Source organism: Alosa sapidissima, chromosome 7 (assembly GCF_018492685.1).
Source record: "Alosa sapidissima isolate fAloSap1 chromosome 7, fAloSap1.pri, whole genome shotgun sequence".
NCBI lineage: Eukaryota > Metazoa > Chordata > Actinopteri > Clupeiformes > Clupeidae > Alosa > Alosa sapidissima.
This window is the reverse complement of record NC_055963.1, coordinates 32,152,328-32,174,944: the sequence shown is the minus strand read 5'-3', so window position 1 is coordinate 32,174,944 and position 22,617 is coordinate 32,152,328. Positions and strand designations below refer to the sequence as shown.

The 22,617-nt window shown below is 40.4% G+C and overlaps 1 protein-coding gene across 2 annotated transcripts in view; it reads right to left on the bottom strand.

The window, feature by feature from the left end:
- csf1b (colony stimulating factor 1b (macrophage)) overlaps positions 1 to 21,302 on the bottom strand; it is a 30,642-nt gene extending 9,340 nt beyond the window's left edge. The window contains exons 1-4 of one of the 2 annotated variants that reach the window (XM_042099427.1): positions 21,011 to 21,302; positions 19,160 to 19,273; positions 18,679 to 18,741; positions 17,956 to 18,126 (exon numbers count right to left, since the gene is read on the bottom strand). In XM_042099427.1, the coding sequence (XP_041955361.1) occupies positions 17,956 to 18,126; positions 18,679 to 18,741; positions 19,160 to 19,273; positions 21,011 to 21,052 (390 nt within the window). In that variant the 5' untranslated portion in view covers positions 21,053 to 21,302. Of the gene's footprint in view, positions 1 to 17,955; positions 18,127 to 18,678; positions 18,742 to 19,159; positions 19,274 to 20,826; positions 20,942 to 21,010 lie in introns of those variants that run through there. The other variant, XM_042099429.1, reaches the window with a different exon arrangement.
- Positions 21,303 to 22,617: the final 1,315 nt, after the last annotated feature.

Below are 22,617 nucleotides of genomic sequence, written 5' to 3'. Positions count from 1 at the left end.
TATTATCTGCAGGTGTGTGACTTTTACTTACGTGCACATGGCTGCAAATTCACTTTTAATTACAAGGATACAAGGAAGTTTATTGTCACATGCATATACTGGAAGTAAGAAATGCAGTGAAATTATGTTTATGTATTTTCTGCCTTGGACATTTTAAAATATGGATGTATGGTGGTTAGAAGTGTAAATATCAATTAGAAACCTAAATATATTTATAATTATTAATTTGCAAACAAATAACTGGCGTCAGTGACGTCTTTGACATGAAGATCCCTGGAACTATGCTTCTAGCATTCTACCACAGGTCGAGAGGTGTAGTTGTAACTACACAACTTTACGATAGTGGTTGCGAACGTTCGTTGCTACTATGGTTTTGGGAAACACTAGTAGTGTAACGATGCATTGGACTATGTAAGTTCCAAATATGAATGTAATTCTGCGGCATAAAGCAGATGTATTTGTTTATTTGAGGGTCTCAAAACTCCTTTATTGTGACACACCTGCCATCAATCAGTATTTTCTCTAGAAATATAATCCTTTTTTAATGTTGTCCCAAAACTTGAAGTCTCCAAAACAAAAGGCCATGACAATAATAAGGATAAAACAAGGCGTGTTTGTATTTTGTGTAATTTTCATGCAACTGAAATGGTATGTGGGGTTGCTAGTAGGACCTTAAAAATCTATGTGGAAATAGCTGTGTATATGGAAATTTAGTGTAGTGCTAGGCGGTATACCGGTGTATATTTTCGGTATGATATGAATTTTTAACATACCGCCATACCGGTGTATTTGATTACACAACGTTTGGTACGCTGCGCCGTGCGACAGTGTTTCAGACGGGACTTTTTTCACACGCACACATGGTGCGACTGCGAGGCATGGTGAGGGTAAACACAAAACACCCTAAGTTTTTCCCCTGAAGAAGTATGACCCTTAAAGCTTAATTTCTCCTTAGGTAAGGGGTTTATTTAAGGGTGTTGCACAGAATACCTTAAATTGTTTCTTTAGTTAAGGAAAAACGTTAAGGGATACTGCATTAAAAGGGATTTGCCGTCACAAAATTTCTATTGAGATTGTTCAACAGCTGTAACTAGCTGGCTAGTAGGTGATGTTAGTTAGGAACCCACCGAACACAGTGAAGAAGAATTCGCTGAAATTATCCAGGTAGCAAGTAAAGCATGTTATAGACATGAACTGAGCAATACTAGCTGGCTAGTTAGAAATGATTCTGACTGTCATCAATGCACCAAAACAAACTTTTTTGTTAATGTTTTGCCTAGCTAACCGAGCCGAACCGAAGCTCATGGCAGGCTAACAAGACATCCACATCCACATGAAGTTAACGTTAGCCTACCACTATGTAAACCACACAATAACAATAAGGCATGTTTCTGATCGTCCTATTTGACAGAGTAAGCATATTAGCAGAGAGGTTTTATTATGACCGCCGCGCAGCGATGTACCCCCATCATTGATCTGTAGCTCCCCCGCTGGACTGCACCCCCCACAATAAATTAATTTATGTGTACATTTAGTGACCGTACACCAACAAGGATTCCCGGGACACTGAAAGACCAGGGTACACGAAACTTGGTGGGCATGTAACTCCACATGGATAGCATGGAACCATCGTTTTTTGTTTTGATCTGTAGCCCCCCTGCTGTACTGGACCCTCCGAAAGGAGGGTAGGGCAGACACAGTTTTCTTTGAATATCTTGAGAACCGTAGGGCCTAGGATGACCAATTTTTTCCGTATGTTTGCCTCCAGGGGTCATGTTAACCCATTCCATGTGCACACATGTGCATAAACTGATACACACGCACACGCATACATTCACAGTAATCATACGTATGACACATACTCACACAGTAGACATATGTACACAAACACACATACGCAGGCAAACACACAAGCACGCACACACACACACACACACACACACACACACACCCACACACATAAACATAAACATGTACACGCACACATGCACACAATTCAAGAATTTCTCAGAATTATGAACAGGCAAGATGGGTGGGGTTGTATAAAATGAATTTTACATGTGAAATCTATGAACTAATCATGTTTTGGTACTTGTTGTCTAGCAGATACCAGTGAGAATTGAGTGTGGATAATGCATAAGACAGTTAGAATCATATGGCCTTTCAGCGTAATTTAATTAAACCAAACGCCCACTTAAACAGAGAATTGCTGAGCACAAAGCCGCGATACGTAACCAAAACATGGACTATGCTATAGCGTGCCACTATGTCCAGGTGAATCATGGCTCTTCCGCCACACTGAAATTCTGGGGAATTGACAAAATACTGCCTCCCCAACGAGGCGGAGACGTTGTCAGAATGCTACTTCAAAGAGAAGCGTTTTGGATCCATACACTCAACACAGTTGAGCCCCATGGTTTAAATGAAGAATTATGTCTTTCCTGTTTTCTCTAACTATGTCATTTTTTATTTTATGTTGATTTATTTTGACTCACGTCTGATTCACACTGACCAATGATGTATTTGATGCTTACTTTTCTTTCTACGAGGTCTTGTACTGGTTAATTGATGTTAATACCCACCCCTCACTACTAACCAATGTTTTGGGAGAGGGAGGGGAGAATGGACTTTATTATCTCTGCAATGTTACCAGTATGATTTGAGTCTGAGGAAGACGCAGTGCGTCGAAACGTCAGTCGTTTGTGCACCTGAATAAAAAAAAGTTTAAAGTGCTCCGGTCATCCCTGGGAGAACATTTTAATTTGATTCACAATGAAACGTTACATTTAATTTACATGTTAACAATGAGTAGTTTTGATTGTTGTTGGTGGCGTTATTGCATCTCTTTTATGAATGCAAAATTGTTCCCTCGCGATTGGAAGCTCCTGTTGCCGCATAGGCGACGCATTTCAAAACATCGCAACGTGAAATGCCGCAAAAAGCTGTTTGTGAATAGGTCTTAGTGAATTAGGAGTCCTCTCGACTTCTTTTAAGCTGTCCCAGACTTAGGTGCTACTTTTAGGTCTAAAATGCTTCGTGAATTACTTTTAGTGAAAAAAATTAGGAGTCCTAAAGTTAGGAGTGACACGCCCATTATTTTTAGGAGTTGCTCCTAAATTCGCCACTTAGGAGCTACTTTTAGCCTTAAAAGTCTTTGTGAATACGGCCCCAGAACTGTATTGCATTTTAGGGCCCTATTGCATCATATCACATCGTATCGATTCGTACCAAATCGTTCTATATTAAAATGTATTGTTTCTTAACCATATCGTAGCTTATGCATCTAGATACGTATCAAATCATCTTATAAGGGAGAGATGCACACCCCTACCTCAGTGGTTACAACAATTACATTAATACACAGTATTAGGTGTTAGTGATGTAGTACTCGAGTCCGGTCTCGGACTCGAGTCCGGTCTCGAGACCAATTTCTGCTTTCTCGGTCTCGTCTCGGACTCGTTCCTTCAAGGACTCGGTCTTGACTCGGTCTCGGACCACAGTGGGAGGAGAAGGACTCGTAATTTCAGACCGAGTCCTCGAGACCAACGCATTTTTTATGTTCATATAAAAAACAGACAACACATAACAACAATAATAATAAAATGCAATGTTGACCGGCATTATTTGAAAATGACATCCCATGGTGCAATGCAAAGATACTGCTGTCAGAGCCGTTTATTTATCTCTATGGCTCTGCTGCCGGTGAGTGTCTGTAGGTCAGCATAGTCCATATTAAGACGTTAAGACTGCTCCTCTAAACAATTCCCAATCTAGCTTAGTCTGTAGGCCTAACTGTTGATTATTAACTGGGGTGATATTAAATTATGAATATTAAAACTGAAATTTTTTTATGGTCTTGGTCTCGAATCGGTCTCGACTCCTAAAAGACTCGGTCTCGACTCGGACTTGCTTCTTCAAAGACTCGGTCTTGACTCGGACTCGACTGTATTTGAAAACCAACAGACTCGGTCTCGACTCGGTCTCGACCCTTCAAAGACTCGGTCTTGACTCGGACTCGGCATAGGCGGTCTCGTCCCCATCACTATTAGGTGTTATAAACCCTTGTGCCAAAATCCAAAAACACATTCAGAAGCCCCTGCCCAAATTAACTTAAAAAAGCGCGCTAACCACCAATCTGCCAACCAATGGTCACAAACACAAGACAAATGGCCCATCTAACAGCAGTATACAGTATGCAGCATGTCTTTGGGGTTATCAAATGGGCACCCGCATTCACCGATGTTTCGTTAGGCCAACGACACCTCATGAAGGCTTAACAGTGAAACTAGCGTCCTGGAGACACTCCCCTCCATGCTGCCACCATATAGAGCTGGACAGTCCCGCCCACGGCCAAAATGCGGTTAGGTGCCGGATGTAAGATTCCCATTCATTTGTCCCACTGACGTTTGGAAAAATCTGTATCTAAAGAGTTTTACAGCATGTCTTAGGCTAACCAGCTACGGCATAAATCATAAGCATACAACATATCATTTCGAGTGAAAAAACGAATAGAAAATCCAAAAAAAGTCAAAGGTACAAGATTGTGTACATATTTTCATTTCCGAGCGAAGGAACTACTCATCCCATAAACCACCGCGCCTCACTGAATAATATATAAGCAATGCACGAACCAGCGCGAAATCATTTCCAACAGCACGGGAACCCTTTCCTCCAAACAGTGATTTTTATATAGTGAATGTGCAGTTAATAGCAGTTATTTCAGGAATAATCGTGTACATAATAGTGTTTTGATATTGAATTTTATATTTATCATCGTGTATTTTATATCATGTGTGTGAAAGCGGTTAACGTTAACGGCAGTGCTTCGTAACGTTACCTGACTCATCCTATGCCGTCATCACTGCTCAGTCGGGCTGATGCATGGACTGGTGCATGGTCTGCTCTTGGACCACCATATTCAGTTTATTAATTTGCAGTGAATTATTACACAAAATGTTCATTAAATGCACAAAGTATTCCTAGGTTAATGATTGATATGAATCATACAGTATGAAGGCTACAGTAGCCTAGCTAATGTTAACTAGCACTGCTAGCAGCATTAACGTTACCAACCTCCCTGCTTAACTCACCACAACTTTGTAGGTCTTGTCCCTCATGCTGGTCCTTACAAACTGACTCTCGGACACTCAACAGTCAATAATGTGACCCGATTTAAAGTGGCTTTCACCCCTTTGGACACTCACTAAAACATAATATATGTCATACCTGTGTTGCAGCATGTAGGCTAATGTTAGCTGCATTATGTAATGGCATACAATGTCGGAAATGCTAAAGGTTAGCCTGTCGGCTACCTGAAATGTTTGAGTGTTTAAACTAACATTTACAGTGGTCTATTTGATAGTGTATTGGCCCTGACTAAGTTGGTGTGATGTATAAACCCCAATCCTTGTTGATACAAGTACCAATATTCGTCAAGAAAATTTTTAATCACATTAAGATTTTTGCCATAGGCAGTAAAAGACTCCACCATCTTTGTCAATATTTTTCGCTGAGAAAGTTTCAAACTATGACCATAACGGCCTTTCCACCAATCAGAGGCATCATTGTGGGATTGTTCAGGATTGTGGGTAATGAAGTACTTATCCAAGAGATCGCGAATAAAAGGCATTTATCTCAAAACAAGGTTAGTGCCCCATGAACTTTTGGCGTCTATATGAGCATATACAATCGCTTAGTACAGCCGTAGCTGGTTTTAAGTCTACCACATGCAGTTAAGTTTTTATGGCTTATACCACAATTGTCAATGGAGAAATTGCATTGAATTTTTACATCCGGCATTGGCTGTGGGCGGGACTGTGCAGCTCTATTACCGCATTGAAATATCCAATATCCAAGATACTAGGCCTGCACGATAAATCCTTATAAAATCGCAATCTCGATTCACCCCTGTGAGCGATTTAATTTTTAAATGACTTCGATTCTCATTTAAGTTTACGAGCCGACTGCATCACAAACGCTACTACTTTCTTCTGTGAGTTTTAAAGCGCTCCCCAGCGCTGCAATGCTCTCCCTTGTTCTCACAAAGTTCAGGGCTTCACCCTCAGCCAATGACAAAGTGCCTTTTAGTCACGTGTTTCACACGCGAGCGCGGTAGCCTAGTTCAGAAAGCCTGCAGCATCGTCGAACTCTTGCGACAGGAAATAAACAAAATTGATGCTGATGAAACAGACTACTAGCAGTGTTGTGGGAAACGAGTTACAAAGTTACACGCTACAATAACGAAGGTAACGAAGTTTCAGTAATTAGTTACAGTTACTGAATAACTAACTTCCATTCCAGCGTTACTCACAATAGCCTATCTCTAATATATTGACTTATTGTTTCCATAGTAGCACACGATTGCTTATTTAAAATATAAATTAGATGGTTCACTGTTAAGTTTCATGCAGTTGAAAAAGTGTCGGGATTTCCACTGTTTATTGCGAGACAAGGCAGCCCTTCAGTGAATAGGGGTTGTGCTGTAATGGAAACCTTTTTGCGTAGCCAAGTAGCCTAAATTGAGTTATTGTTTAATTATGCATGATTTAGTACTTTTTTTTTAATAAAATCGTAGGCTGGAATGCCTTGAGTCGCAACAATTGTGTTTAAATGTAGTAGGCTTCAGCAATTAGCTCGCAAGGGACGGCAAGAGAATGAGCTTGAGAACGTGTGTTGGAGACCCATGGTAGAAAAACGACTTTTCTTTGCCAACCGTAGGCTATTAATCCAACCAACATAATACAATACAATACAACATATAATAAAATATAAGAAGAGGTGTTATTTAATTGACTTAAATCGAAACAATGTCTTCTAGTGGAATGATGGCAATTGTTGGTATGGTAGGCAATTGTTACCCCGTCTTGTATATGGGAACCATTTGTCCTGCTATAAATAGAATCAATCCCGGGCATAATTTGAGGATTTATGGTAGCCTAGTGCTCAACTCCTCCTGCTCAACATGACATTAGCTGTTATGTTTATTGATAACAAACTCAACTAGCCTACTTATCAACTCGTTTTCACTAGCCTATAAAATACAAGTCTATCAACGTTTGTGTTCTAAGACATTTATTTCAAACATAATTTCAAGACACACATTGGATACTTCAGTTACCTTGGTGCATAAATCCCAGCCCAGTAGGCTACCACACCCCAGAGTGATGGGCCTAGCGTTCTTATCCGTGTGAAGTGTGGGGTATAAATAATTTAGCGGTGTCACGTCTGCCTGTCACAGACGTGGGGAGCTCTTTGAAGCTTGGGATAATGTGATACAGTTACTACAGTATTTATTTATTTTTTTTCAATTCATAAATACTTTTTAAAAATGCTGTTGGAACAAATAGTTGATTATAAAGGCAATTTTCTGTGTGTTCTGGACTGGTAACTTGTTAAGCCAACACTTTTTAAGTTCTAACGTTGCATAAATATTAACTGCAAACACACAGTGGAGAGTTGATTTGGTTTACCAGACAATTTAAGTAGGCCTAACTAGGCAATTTGATCATGTAGTCTATGTTTGGATCATAGGCATGATTCATTCATGGCTTCATAAAATATCAACATCCCATGTTGCTTTTTTCTACCATTGGCCCAAGTAGTGTGAAATAAATATAAAAAAATAAAAGTAGAATTGCACATAGCAAGAAGCTGGTCTGAGGGCAGATCTGGCTCATCCATAGACTGTATATATAATAATAATGCAATATAATGCAATAACTGTATATATACAGTCTATGGGCTCATCTCAGTTTTCACCATTTTTATCAAAAAATATTTTGAAAACAATCAATGGTATTATCTTAATATTCTGACAAGTTTAAAATATGATGGTTGAAAGTGGGCCAGAGGTGGCAATCCGATATCTGGAAATCTGATCTCACTATGGGTTAGTGTTCACAATTTGGTCCCCCTCACTTTCAAAATATCTCCTGCGCCCCTGGCCTAGACAACTTTAATGCATTCAAGTTAACTGAAAGTAAAGTTAGTATACACGAATCCGACGAGCGTTCTGTGGAGGCTGCCATCTTGTGGCGACGCCATTACTGAGCTGTTACTGGTATGTAAACAAACCTCAGTGATAATGCACCCTCAATGACAGCTACAGCCAGGCAGTATGGCTTGTTGGGTTGATGATGTTAGACAGTGGCCGTTGTAGTAGAGTAGAGAACGAGGAAATAAAGACATAATTGGGACTAGGTTGATATTATATCTACTTAACTACTGTAGCTAGCTAACGTTAGCAATAACTATGCTAGCTAGGCTAGCTAACGAGGAAACTATACAAATATCTGTCCATTTGGCATGTTTTCCTACTCGACATTATAAAAGAAGTAGTAAGACAGTCGTAAATCGCGGGCTGTTATCCCAGTGGACACAACCAATCCAATATGGTATGTAAACAAACCTCCGTGATAACGCACCCTCAATGACAGCTACAGCCAGGCAGTATGGCTTGTTGGGTTGATGATGTTAGCTAGGCTAGCTAACGAGGAAACTATAAAAATATCTGTCCATTTGGCAACAACTTCCGGTAGTTTCGCCGGATTCGTGTATAGCCTAGGCTACTTATCACAATGTTGTCAATCGTGTTGTCAATTTCAAACGCTAATTCAAACGTCTCTGCACCGAACTACCTGTGGCTTAATTTGCGGAGGACATAGAGAAAGCACCCGTTTAATCAAATGAGCCAGTGGTGGAGAAATAACTTTTAAGAAATGTTCTGTAGCCTAGGGTAGGCTACTGCAAAAAACATTGGGTACTAGTGACGAGAATCAGCCAACCACTCAGTCTCAAACCGAACTACATGGCCAGTTGAATGTTAATTCTCTAAAAGGCAAGCAGTTCAAGAGTGTGCTAAGAAATCATTCTGTTTTTGATACTGTACTTGCTGCTAATACTGCTAATTTGTTTTGTTTTGTTATGGTTTATGTGTGCAATAAACATTACACTTTGTGAGAAAAAAAATCGTGGCAGAGAATCGTGATATCAATTCTAAGCTAAAACATTATGATTCATATTTTTCCCCGAATTGTGCAGGCCTACAAGGTACTCTTAACCAACCTAGGCATGGTCTAGGTTGGTTGGGTTGGTCCGTCCCGTTGATGTGGACTGAACCATAACCCTAAAAACCCTAACCAACCACCATCGACCTAGGCACAGTCCATCACAAACAAAAAACAAATGAGCCAGTTAGCTTACACCCCATGTTGCCACCATATTACCACAATAACATATCCAAAAACACTCTTAAGACATGGTCTAAGTTGGTCTGTCCTGTTGATGTAGACTGAACCATAACCCTAAAAAACCATAACCAACCACCATTGACCAAGCCACGGTCCGTCACAAACACAAAACAAATGAGCCAGTTAGCTTACCTTAGCTTGGGCCCCAGGAAGTGTAACTTCTCCTTACCCACAACCATTCACTTGCTTGTTCAGCTAGGACATGTTACTAACCACTTGCCTTAGACTTCGTCTACAAATGCCCAATTCAGACAGCAAGCCAATAGGAGATCTGGCCACAAACTCTCGTGCACCGATTTCAATAGGCCTTAGTGGCACACTCCAACCTCGCTGGGCTGCCTCCTCTGCTATTTCAATTAATTTCGTTCTCTTCAGCTCATTGGCCTCTTCCACTCTGTCTTCTCTGAATCCGACCACAGAAGTAAATTCGGTCTTAATCTAGTGCTCACTATATGTGGAGGTACTGCCATCTGCTGGCCAAGATCAACTTTCATTTCCCAGCCCCGCTCCATTTTCCAACTGGCCGGTTTTACACCTGGCCTTCACGGAACGAGGTTTATCCCCCTGACGTACAAAGTTAATTTGCCTAACCCCTTTACTAGTTGCTAATTAATTGACTTCTCTCTGTTTATCCTCAATTGCCACTGCCAAACATTTCAATACCTGGTTGTGACGCCACGTATACCGCCCCTGGGTGAGACTGACCTTGCACCCTGATAGGATATGGTGGAGGCTGCCCACACACGAACAAAGTGTGCATTTATCATTCTCGCCAAACCATTGACGTAAGTTCTTGGGAGCACATCATACGTAGCACCTAACATAAATTCTGATCCTACCAGCTTTCATGCCCCATAGATCTTTCCATCTAATCTGTCTTTTTTCCATTTTTTCCCAGTTCACCCACTGCCCTTGTTTTGCCTGTGACATTGCCTTAGTACTGTACATCTTACAGTCTCCTCCTGTGTATGCATTTCCTCCACTACCATTTTCCTCTTTTCTCCTGCAGAAGCCTTGCTCCACAAGGGTTTACTTGCGTCCAACCCTAAACACCCCCACCCATGCTGCACATGGCCCATTATATCCCTATGCCTCAATGCTGATTGAGCTTGCCTAACTGTTCTGGGTTCCACTTCCTCCCTGCATTAGACAACTCTACAATGCCCTTTCCCATACAAGGCTTATTTATAGTTATAATATATCTTAGAAGGCAGGAAAAGAAAGTTAGATTGGTTTCGAACAGCACTTGTTTCCCTGTCCCTGTTAGATATCTGAAAAGTTAGCATTTTTTACCATTTCGAAAAGAGCCACAATTCGCCCTATTCACCCAGCGGCCAGAACGAGGCTACAGGGTACACTTGCCACCAGGTGAATAAGGTAACTTTATTAACGTTGTGCCAATATTTGAGCTCTCCACATATAATATGGGCTTGAAGATTTTAAGGATTAAACAAGGGAAGGTTGTGTTTTTCCCCCCATAGGATTAAAATGGTATGTGTGGTAGCTAGTAGGCACCTGAAAATCTATGTGGAAGTAGCTCAGTGTATGGGCATTTAGGTGTACAAAGTGCCAATGTTGTACCATAGATAAAAAGAGTCATAGATAAAAATCATTGTTTTACCTCAGGGACAAGAATGAAAAAGCAAAAGTATACAATGTAACCAAGTAAGTCTATTTATCTATGAATAGAACATGGAACATCATTGGCACTTCATACACAAAATGACTATAAAGTGAGCTATTTCCACATTGATTTTTGTGTTTCTACTAGCTACCCCACATACCATTTTAGTGGTATGAAACCTATGGTACCTATGAAAATCACCAAAAAATACAATCACACCTAGTTTTATCCTTAATACATGTGCATTTGTTATGGAGACCTCAAATATTGCCTCAACATTAACAAAAGCATATAAGTGTGCAGATAAAATACTGATTGATGCCATGTGGGTACAAAAATGATTTTACTAGACCCTCAATATCACTAGTTTTGCACTTTGCTCCAAATTTAGGCTTTATGTAAAAGAAATGGACATGCAGTATAAACTTTTAATGGTCCAGTCATACTGAGAACATATTTGTCTTCGATCCTACTAAATTTGAGCAGGCTAGGAATAATAACATGGTCTCTAGGATATGGTATTTCTAGGATATTATTGGTAGGTCTCCAGGATATGGTATTAAATTTGAGCTGCTGGTTGTGGATGGAATAAGAGGGCTGCCCGGTTTTGTTTCCTCGTTATTGCAAAATAATCTTTTAAAATGCAAACACAAAGGATCTTGGTTTATTCTTCTACTTTATTATTTTACATTTGATATATATATATATATATATATATATAGTGTTTCCCATACATTGACTAATCTGTGGCGGGGCGCCATGAAATCCAAATCGGCCGCCACAGATTAATATTTTATGTTTAATTTAATTTAATTGAAATCAAATCCTTGCATTGCCATTGAGCTGCGCATTTTAAGCACGCAGCCTTTCCTTACCCCGCCCCGCTCTCTCTCCTAGCATTGAAGTTAACTCTGCTAAGGTCTTATCACAACATAGTAGGCTACATTGAAGAGACTAAACTAAGTTAAGTTATGCAATCAAGCAGTATCTCAAAGCTAACATTAGAATACTGTTTGGATGTCGAATTTAGCATGCTTAGCCCCCCTGTCCAAGTCAGCTACCGCCACAAATTGAATCCTATTCTGTGGGAAACACTGATATATATATATATGGTTAACAAATAATATGTGCAAGATAACCCATGAAAATAATCTTACATGCCTTTTATACAGCTTTAATGGGGGGAAAACAGGCTTAAAATGGTCAGAATGACATGACTCCCCAAATTAATCCTCATCTGAGAAGTTAATTATTTATGTATGCATAACATAAATATTTTTTAAAACTTTTGGAAGAATCACTTAATCATTTGCAAAAGACAGTTTATTGCTAAAATGTCCACATGAGCAGAGATCAAGCCCTAAATAGGGACACAACTCATTGACCAAATGTTATGCCAGTGTTAGCGTTAGCATTAGCCAATGTAGAACCACTAGCTGGGTTCCAATTATCAAGCTAAATCTAGGCAAACAAAGGCATCCCTAGGCTAATTGTATCCCCATGATCACCTGGGGTGAGCATTTGTGAATCTGTGGGGCTTCCTGGGGGGTATTGTACCGTTATTTCAGGAATAACATTACAGAAGCTACAAAATTTTGATTTGTACTACAGTAACGTAGCCAGCTAGTATTTAGCTGTGCAGTATGTACATTGAGTAAACCTCCTTCATGATATCTTGACGTGCTGGTGAGAGAACTAGCAGCCTGGGCTTTTAGCTCAATTACTAGCATGCTCGCCTCCCGATCCGAGGTGCTAGAGAGCAAATATGCATTCAGCCAGCTCAAAAAGCGCAGAAATATACTGTATGCTCTGTCTTCCAGAGAAGTATACACTACAACTCCAGCTGTTACTTGTCAACCAAAGGCCATCTTAGTGCCAAAAGTTAACCAAACCAATACCTGTGGTGAACTTAGCATGGGCAATAACAGAGGAGGAAAAGTGGGCTGAGTATGCAATCAAACTGATGCTTCACTTTAGTCAGACCTGTCTGACCCACCTGCTATAAACTCACTACTTCCTCTCTTTTATGAAAAAGCTGCCGGCTTTGCCATGGTCAGACATGACATGAATGTTGTAAAACAATTGACAAAGCACCTAAATCCCGGCCAGGTCCCAGTTATGGCATTTGACCTACCACTATATACATTTACAAAAATGGTTCAGTGGAGTGATCCAGACTGTTATGGAGAGAGAGGTTTGTGATGCTTAGTGGGTTACACATAGAGATGGCTCTATGGAACACAATCAGATAACTTTTAGATGGAAGTAGTTGAACAACTGCACTATGTGATGCTGGGGTGGCTACCTCTGGAACAGCAGACTCCTTCTAAAGGGTGGGCAGCATGGAAACCATTTCCAGAAGTAATGGATACCTTCATTGCTATGACAGCAACTGCTTGCATTGCGGGACAAGTACATTTGTGTTCTTTATGATAAGAAAACGGATCTTGAAAAAGTCAATGATCTCAGGAAGGACTTGTTTTCTCAAATATGTCAATGAGAACATTTCTCAACGGAAAATATCCCTCCCACACAGGCTGCACTGATACAGCATTCAAATAGAGCAGTGTACCAAGCTAGCATTTGGTCCAAAGGTCTGCAGGCTACCCAGTCAGTGTCTTCTCCTGAAAAATATGGATGGACTAAATTAGATGATCTTTGGACACCTTTATGGACACTTTTACCAGAGGCAGCCAAAGTATGTGGAGAACCTCTTAAATGTGTCAGCAAAGGTGAGCCTCTCTGCTCTCGAAAGTGCCGATGCCAGGATGCTGGGTTGCCTTGCACAGTATTATGCCAATGTGCCAGAGCATGTGAATAGATGCATATATGCAGTATGTAGACTAGGACTAATGTAATCTAGTGTGGTGTTTTACTGTGTCTTAAGAAGTTGCAGGGACTATCTGTGCTTAATTGTATGTTTTTTATGAGGTCTGCCTGAGGTGCTCGAGTGTCTGTGTTTATAGTATCCTTGAGACAGTTGGTGGATATATAGGTAGCCATAGTGTAGCCGTATTGTCTGCTTAAAACAAAGACATATCTACAAGACAAGACAAGACAGGGGTTGTTTAGTTGGCCTTTGAAAAAGCTGCCAATTTCGTGGATAGGCAGTGCAGCCTTTTATCAATTTCTTTAAAAATGCACTTCCCGTTTGAGTAATCTTCCAGGATAACTTAGGATCACCCAAGGGACATATATCAAATTTCAATTTGTTTTGGTGGCCTCTAAATCAGCTGTTAATTATATGGGTGGCCATTTTAAATTTCTTCAAAATCTCACTTCCTGTTTGAGATATGTTTGGTCACCCCTTCTAGGATGTCTTAGGGTCAACCAAGGAATATATATACCAAACTTCAAGCTTTTAAGAGGTTGTTTAGGTGGTCTTTGAATTATAGCTTCCAATTTTGTGATGGAGAGTGTGATATTTTTCACTTTCTTTAAAAACTCACTTCCTGTTTGAGATAATTTGGGGCACCCCTTCTAGGATGTCTTAGGATCACCCAAGGAACATGTATACCATATGTGAAGCTTTTAAGAGGTTGTTTAGGTGGTCTTTGAATTAGCTGCCAATTTTGTGGCGGGGAGCGCAGCATTTTTCAATTTCTTTATAAACTCACTTCCTGTTTGAGATATTTTTGGGCACACCTTCTAGGGTGTCTTAGGATCACCCAAGGAACATATCTACCAAATGGCATGCTTCTATCCACCGTATACTTAGGACTAAACACCACCCTGTGCCACTGGATATTTGACTTCCTCACCAACCGTTCACAAGTGGTTAGAGTGGGGGGTCTGACATCTGACTCATTAACCATCAGCACTGGTGCTCCCCAAGGCTGTGTTTTGAGTCGACTGCTGTACAACATCTACACACATGACTGCAAAGCCAACAGTAGTCATACCTCCATCATCAAGTTTGCAGATGACACAGTGATCTTGGGCCTGATTAGTAACAACAATGAACAGCTCTACTTGGATCAGGTTGATGATGTGGCACAGTGGTGTCAATCTAACAGCTTGACACTGAATATCAATAAAACCAAGGAAATGGTAGTGGATTACAGAAGGCAGCAGCAGAACTACAGTTACACCCCACTAATGATCAGCGGGCAACCTGTAGAGAGAGTCACAAGTTTTAAATACCTTGGTGTCCACATTACTGAAGACCTAACATGGACTGTTAACACTCAATGTTCTGAAGAAGTCCAGACAACGACTCTACTTCCTTCGTCAGCTAAGGAAATTCAAAGTTTCTACATCCATCATGAAGGCCTTCTACACTTCAGCGGTTGAGAGTGTTCTAACTGGTAGCATCATCACCTGGTATGGGAACTCCACAGTTAGAGATTGTAGTACTCTGCAGAGAGTAGTGCGCTCAGCTGAACGTACTATAAGAATTCAACTCCCTGCTCTACAAGATATCTATTCCAGAAGAGTACTCCTAAGAGCCCAAAAGATTCTGAAGGACTCTTCTCATCCTAACAATGGATTATTCCTACCACTGAAATCAAGAAGACGCCTATGTAGTCACAAAGCCAGAACTGAGAGACTCAGGAGAAGTTTTTATCCCCAGGCCATCCGAACTCTGAACTCACACTATACTGACTTTGCACACATTCACTCTTCAGCACTCTCAAACATTTCCCAACTCTCAACTCACACTATACTGACTTTGCACTCATTCACTCCTCAGCACTCATGACCCCCCCCCCCCCCCCACACACACACACCAACAAGACTTTTAGCACACTTACATCCCTCACCCTATGCTATAGACCTTTATTCATTTTCTTATTTCATCACACGTCAAAACACACACACACACACACACACACATATCTGACTTTCTCCAACTTTTGCACATCTCCATAGAACTTTTTATTTATTATCTTTGATTTCTCCTCCATCTACCCATGTCCTTGATTGCCTAGCCTTTCTGCCCACCCCCATCCACCCCCATCCCCAACACACACACAAAAAACACACACACTTACATCATCACTGTCATCACCTCAAATACATACAGTACACTGCTTGCTACAGTAAGCCTCCTCTACTTGCTGCACACTGCCCCCCCCCCCCCTCCCCTACATACACAGCACATTGTCTTCAGGATCTTCTCCAACACACATCCTCTACATACTTACAGCACACTGCCCCCACCTACCCACACGCACACTACACAGTCACTGCTACACTCCCCTCCCGCCCACACACACATCTTCATCACTCACATACATCATACATACAGTACTCTGCTTGCAATAGTACAAGTCCCTTCACCATACTTGCAGTACACTGCCCCCCCCCCCTCTCCCCTACATACACAGCACATTATTTCATCAGGAAGCTTCTCCAACACACATCCCCAACATACTTACAGCACACTGCCCCCCCCCCCCCCCAATACACAGCACATTGTCTCATGAGGAAGCTTCTCCAACACACATTGCACACTGCCCTCTCCCCACATACACAGCACACTATCCTATCTCCCCTGTCATCCCCCCAACACACACACCAAGACCCCTGGCAGTTGGGTTAGCCCCTTGAGCCGTGGATCTGCCCAAGGTTTCTTCCTTGGTAAGGGAGTTTTTCCTTGCCCCTGTTGCTCTTGGGTGCTCCTTGTTGGTGCCCCCCCCCCCCCCCCCCCCAATTCCAATCCTCCCCCACCTTATGCAGCCCTTGCCACTTAATCTACTAAACCCCTCTTCTACTGCACTTTTTACCCCCCCCCCCCCCCCCACCACTTTGCACAAATAGGCTGACACCAGACATAATTTCACTGCATTTCTTACTTCCAGTAACTATATGCATGTGACAATAAACTTCCTTGTATCCTTGTAACGATTTTTCACATAATCTCCCCTACTAGTGATCTGAAACGTCTGGTTAGAGGCACAAAGTTTAAAGACATTTAAGGCGTGTCCAGTCCACATTCGCTAATTGAATTCCGTGATTTTTTTGTGATCAAGAGCTGGGCACAAAAGGGTTGTTGTTCTTATGTTTCTTAATCAGTCATGGGTGTGTTTTGAATATCCTTTCAACCAATGATTATGACATAATGACGGATAATGATGGTCTGGTAATGATGATCTGCTAAACTCAATAATCCCTTTTTAAAGTCCAACCCTTGTGTCAAATGGCAAACACAGTTTTGTGTATGGGTAAAACCTTTTTAAATCACTAACAACAAACTTGTGTGGTAAAGCTAAAACAGCTGTTTTTGTGAGCCTTTTGCAGTTACAGTGTCACAGTGCACTTCATATACTGTAGTTTTTCTGAATCATTCTTGAAGGACTCTCTCTGAAGATCTTTGAAACCTATGTAGCCAATAAATCCACCAAATTTGCCAAGCAGGACACACATTCTCACACATTTTTTGCAGTACTGCAAAGTGAATTTACGGCTTTATGCAGGTTCAGCTTTGTTTTGGCATTATTTTGACAAACTTCCAGTGTGGGTCCCAAATATGAAGGTTGGGAATGATTCTGTCTTGAACAGTCTTGTAGTGTGACATACTCATCAACCAGCAAGTTGTCCGTCAACGAGTTGTTGAGTGTTACAAGAGAGCACTGTCCAAAGCTAGCTGGTTTGCATGCTAACTTTTGCCATTGTGTTTTTGGGTTGTCCATTACTTGTACATACTCGTACATCTACATAGGTCTTCGTATGTCCCATTCTAAACGTCACATACTAAATGTCAAGGATAAAGGTCACTGTGACCTCACAAAAATGCAGGTAGACTGAAACTTGGTGGACTTAAATGCCACGGAAGGCTCTTCAACAAGCAATATATTTTAGATGTAGCATCAGTATAACAGCATCTTCTGTTATATTCTGCTCCTTTCATGTTCTCTCAGACACTAAATATCTTGTTTATGCAGGATAACAGGGCAACTCTTTATTCAACTTTGACGCACACATAAATCCTTCAGCATTTTAACATGCTCTTTCACTAGCTGCTAAAACACAAGTGACAGTCCATCGAAAATGTATATGCTTGCTGAAAAGCCTTCCTGGAGGAGCCTAGCATATAGGCAGTTGGTATCTATTCAATTTAATTCAAAAGCAGACACTCACCTCTACCTCCTCATTGATGACGGGTGCACATTGCTGGGAGTAGATATTGAGGATTAATCCTTTTAGGGCACGCACATTCTGCCCGTTCTCTGAGCTTGAGACATAGTGGAAATTTGCACTGAGCAGCTCAAGTGCCCAGGGCAGGGCTGCCTTGATGTAGCACACCTTACTCTGACAGACAGGGAAACAAAAAAGGCAGATTAGGAGCCAATCAAACAACATAAGTAGCTTGTGATGGAGTCAGGAGATAATGTATTTAAAGGTGCTATGTAAGACATTTATTGTAATAAATCATAAAATGACCATAATATGGCATCAGAGATTAAAGCAACATGTTATTTTCAAACACTGGCTTCACTAACAACAATGGTACAGCCAGGATATTCATAATTCAATTAATGTTTTGAGTTTGTGTTTTGGCCTGCTGCGCCACCCTCCACCAATCACACAGCTAGTAGCATTTGGATTGCCGGATTAGCTGACTTAATGCTCTCAAATGTTTTGATTTTGGACAGTAATGGTTGTTCTTACATATAGCACCTTTAATATTTTTTCTTAATACAGAAGATCAGGTAGGACATAGGTAATGAAGGCATTTTATGAGATTGAAAGAGGCATTTAAATACTTTGATTAGGATTTACTGAGATCAGAGCAGTAAATAAAAATGAAAACATGATGTAAATGTAATTATATGCCTTTATGCTGGGCTTTCATTCACTTACCAAGCTCCCCCTTTCAATGAATGTGTAGGTAATGAAACATCCACTTTGCAGCTGGTTGTTTATCTGTACGGGTAAAGGAAATGTGAAGTAGGATTCTGGCCTTTTTCTGATTGACTGACGATTTTCTGTTTTGATGGTTGCTTCCTCAGGCAAGTATGTCATCTGTTTTACTAGATTTTGTTTTGAAAGAATTATTCACTGAAAGCGTTTTTTTGGAAAGCATGGGCTGTAAACAAGTTTTTATCCAGGATTAGTCCTTTATCAGGAACATCAGACTATGGCTGCACAGAGAGAACCGATCAGCCGAGAGTACAGACTATTATGAAGAGATTTAGAGCTACAATTCATGACCAATAGTTTTGAACGATTTCAAGAAATGGATTGTGTTTCATATCCTTTTACAGTTACCTGAGTCATGTGCTGGCACATTTGCATTCTAAGTTTTCTAAGTTTTCTTGTATTGGTGTTTGGCAGTGCTTACCAGACTTTTGATATGAAGCAGATGGTCTTTGGTCAGGGAGTGCCTACATGGGCCACGGACATCCCCCATGGCAAGGTTGACACACAGCAGCATTAGAACACACAAAGTCTTCACCTGAACACAAGATGGAAAGTTTTGCTAGTGACTTACAGTGTGTCAATTGGTTCTGTTGTACAGTGTTCTATAGTTTCTCACCAAAAAGTGGGCAAACATGTAAAATACTGTGATCCTTTTCATTACACTTTGTAGTGTTATTCAGTTGCTCCTTCATACTGTACTAGAATTTACTATTGCATTATTTTACACTTCTACTTCTAAAACATGTAATATTGACAGCGTTTTTATTGTGTATGTGAAACTGAAAACAAGTTGGAGCTGTTACAAATATTTGGAAAGCAGACATGCATTCAACCTGCCAGGTAGGCCTTACATCTGATTTGAAGACTAGACTGAAGTGAGACAACCTTGTTTTTACTTCCTAACATTATGAGGATAATTGTTTTTAGCTATGACAAACTATGGATCCTTTGTAATGTCTTTTCAGCTGGTCATGCTAGCTCTTGGACGAACGTGTCTCACAGTATGACTGTGTTAATAAATAGAAAGAAAATACGGATCTGCCAATGCCCTATTAGTCTGAGTGGAATAAGTACACAGCAGTTGCTATTCTCATCCAAAGATCACAGTGGTTTGGATGCAATTTAAGACGATAGACCCACACTTAAGCTTTTTTCAGTTACTCAACCAGTTGTCATCCGTTGTTCCAAACACAAACATGCAGATGACAGTTACTCATGAAAAGTTATTTTAGATTAATGCTAATAATCTTCAGAAATAATATTTTATTTCTCACCTGTGGTATGGTGTTTTCACCATTGTGAAAGACTACTGGTACCAGTAAAAGGAACTAAATATTTGTATCTGTTTTATTTTACCATCTGCTGATAACCAGGGGCTATGGTGCAAAATAGATGGATGGATTAGTCAAGCAAGTGAAATAAAGTGTTTTAAACAAATTGTGGAAGTGTTAATGTTCACAATGGCTTGCCTTTGTCATCACAAGTTCTCTTTTGGTCTGCCTAATTGAAAACATAAAATTGTTGATAAAAATGCAAGAATCACTATTGTTGACAATATGACACATTTTATATCCCTGCTTTTTAAATTAGAAATGAATAAAGAGACTGGTTGATTTAGGATCAGTAATGTTAAAAATGTAGTTGAGAACAAAGCCAGTGAAATTTTGGTTATATTTCCATAACGTGGTCTTCAAACAGAATCAGATGGAAAGTGATCTGTTTTTCGTCTTTGCTTGTTCGAGAGTGGATATAGCAGGGTAGTTTAGATTCAGCATCCAATCTGGGAACTCTGTTTCCAATTTTTGTTCAGAGCCTTCTCCCTGTGGTGGAAGATGGATGATTGCCAGACCAAACACCACATTTGGTGCACTTGCCAATATGTTACAGCTTAAATAACTTTCAGACATGCAAACATGAACATGGAAATGAATCAGCATGCATAAACAATTGATTGAATACTTGCTCAAACTTTCCCCAGTAGTCATGACCAGTGAAGTACTACATGATCATACGACCTGCAGACCCTGTAGTTTGTCCAAAAAGGTGAATATTTTCTGGATTAAAGTAAATACAGTAGCACTATCTTACCTGCTCTGATAGCAAATGTGTCAGCTTACACAATGACAATCCTGGCCATAAAAGGAATAGGGAAGACTTGAAAACCTCCTTGGTTGAGAACAAAACAATTGTGAAAAGAAATCCTTCACGTCACATAGTGACAGTTTGACTTGCCGACCCTTGAATGAGAGTAACGGTTATACGAGCGTCGTACCTGGGCGTTGTGTAAAATTTGGTAAAGCTTGGTGGTGGTCATCAGGCTCCTTGCTAAACTCAGCAAAGGTCGAAGTCTGTAGCTGGATGCATCGGACCAAGCAAAGTTTTTTTTTTTCTTTTAGTTTTTTTTTTTTATTCAATTAGAGGTAAGATTTCCCAGTTTGTCTCAGCTGAACTTGCAGGCTGTCACTGATGGTTAAGTGTCCATTGTGGCTGTTTTAAAATAGATTGGATAGAGGGTTTCCTCTCTTGTGCTTTTCCCTCCTGCCCTCTCTCACCTCCTCTGTGTGTGTGTGTGTGTGTGTGTGCGCGCCCCTCGTGTTTCTCTCTGCTGCCGGTTTTCCTCTCCCTCTTCGCTCTCACTCCCAACCACACCTCTTCGCTCTGGCATTTACACACCAAAGTTTCAGGCATTTTACAACATTAGACTTCAGGAAATACCAGATAAAGAGTTCAGATGCAAAAGCCTCTAAATCCATCTGACAGTTTTCTCTTAAATTGGCTTTTTTTATCAGGTTTTTGCCTACAAATTGATATTTCAGACCAGGAAGAGAGTGGTATTTAGCGGGTTTTGAAGCTAAATTATTTGATTAACGTATACTATGTGTAGACAGCATTCACTCATCGTTATCTCATTTTTGATGGAGGTGGCGTTTAGAGGCTTTTCCATCTGAATTCTTCAGATGTTCCTTCTATAAAAAGTAACAAATATAATTTTGGAGTACATTCTATTTTGGCTTGTATTCATTTTACACATTTTATTTTACAATGTTAAATTTGCTCATGTAATAAAGCTTTATACATACTGTACAGTGCTGCTTGAAAGGTTGTGGACCCTCAGACATGGTTAGTTGCTTTTTACAAAAAAAAAAAAAAAACTTATTAAATGCACATCCAAACCAAAGCTGACCTTCCAAATAATAGACAGAAACAAAGGAAAGTTAGTTGTGTTCATAAGTTTACACACCCATGCTAAAGTTGACTAAAAAGAGGAATAAAAAAATCATCTTTTGGAAATTGATCGTAATGCCTTGATTGAAAAAATTAGGAAAAAATCCAACTTTTGAGGACACCAATTTTCTTTGTGAATGAATGATGTATCGTACATAAATAAATAAATGCTCTTCCTTAATATACAGGAGACAAGTTTTGTTATGATACCAAAATTATTCTATACCGTCTCTATACCGATACCAAGTCAAGAATGATACTTTTAAAAAATTTGATTTGGGGGCTCCCACTAGAGGTCTGCACTCCCGCGGTAAACCCGCGGGACCCACGGGTCCCGACGCAAAAGAGTGCGGCGCGGGACAACTTTTGAAAGCTCTTTGCGGGAGCGGGCGGGATGAGAGAGGTGAGTTCGCGGGTGTGGGACAAACCGATGATTCACTGCATTCCCGCAAATTAAATATGTGCGTAAAATTAAATACGGAAATGATTAAAGTACTGTTCATAACTATAGTTTAGCTGGATGTTCTGTTAGGCAGCATTAAAAAACGGGGTTTAAGCGTAACTGACGGATAGCAGGCCTATAGCCTATATTGTCGTTTACGTGGGTTCAATTTGTTCCTGCTGCTCATTGTCAAAACTCAAAAATCGAAAGCA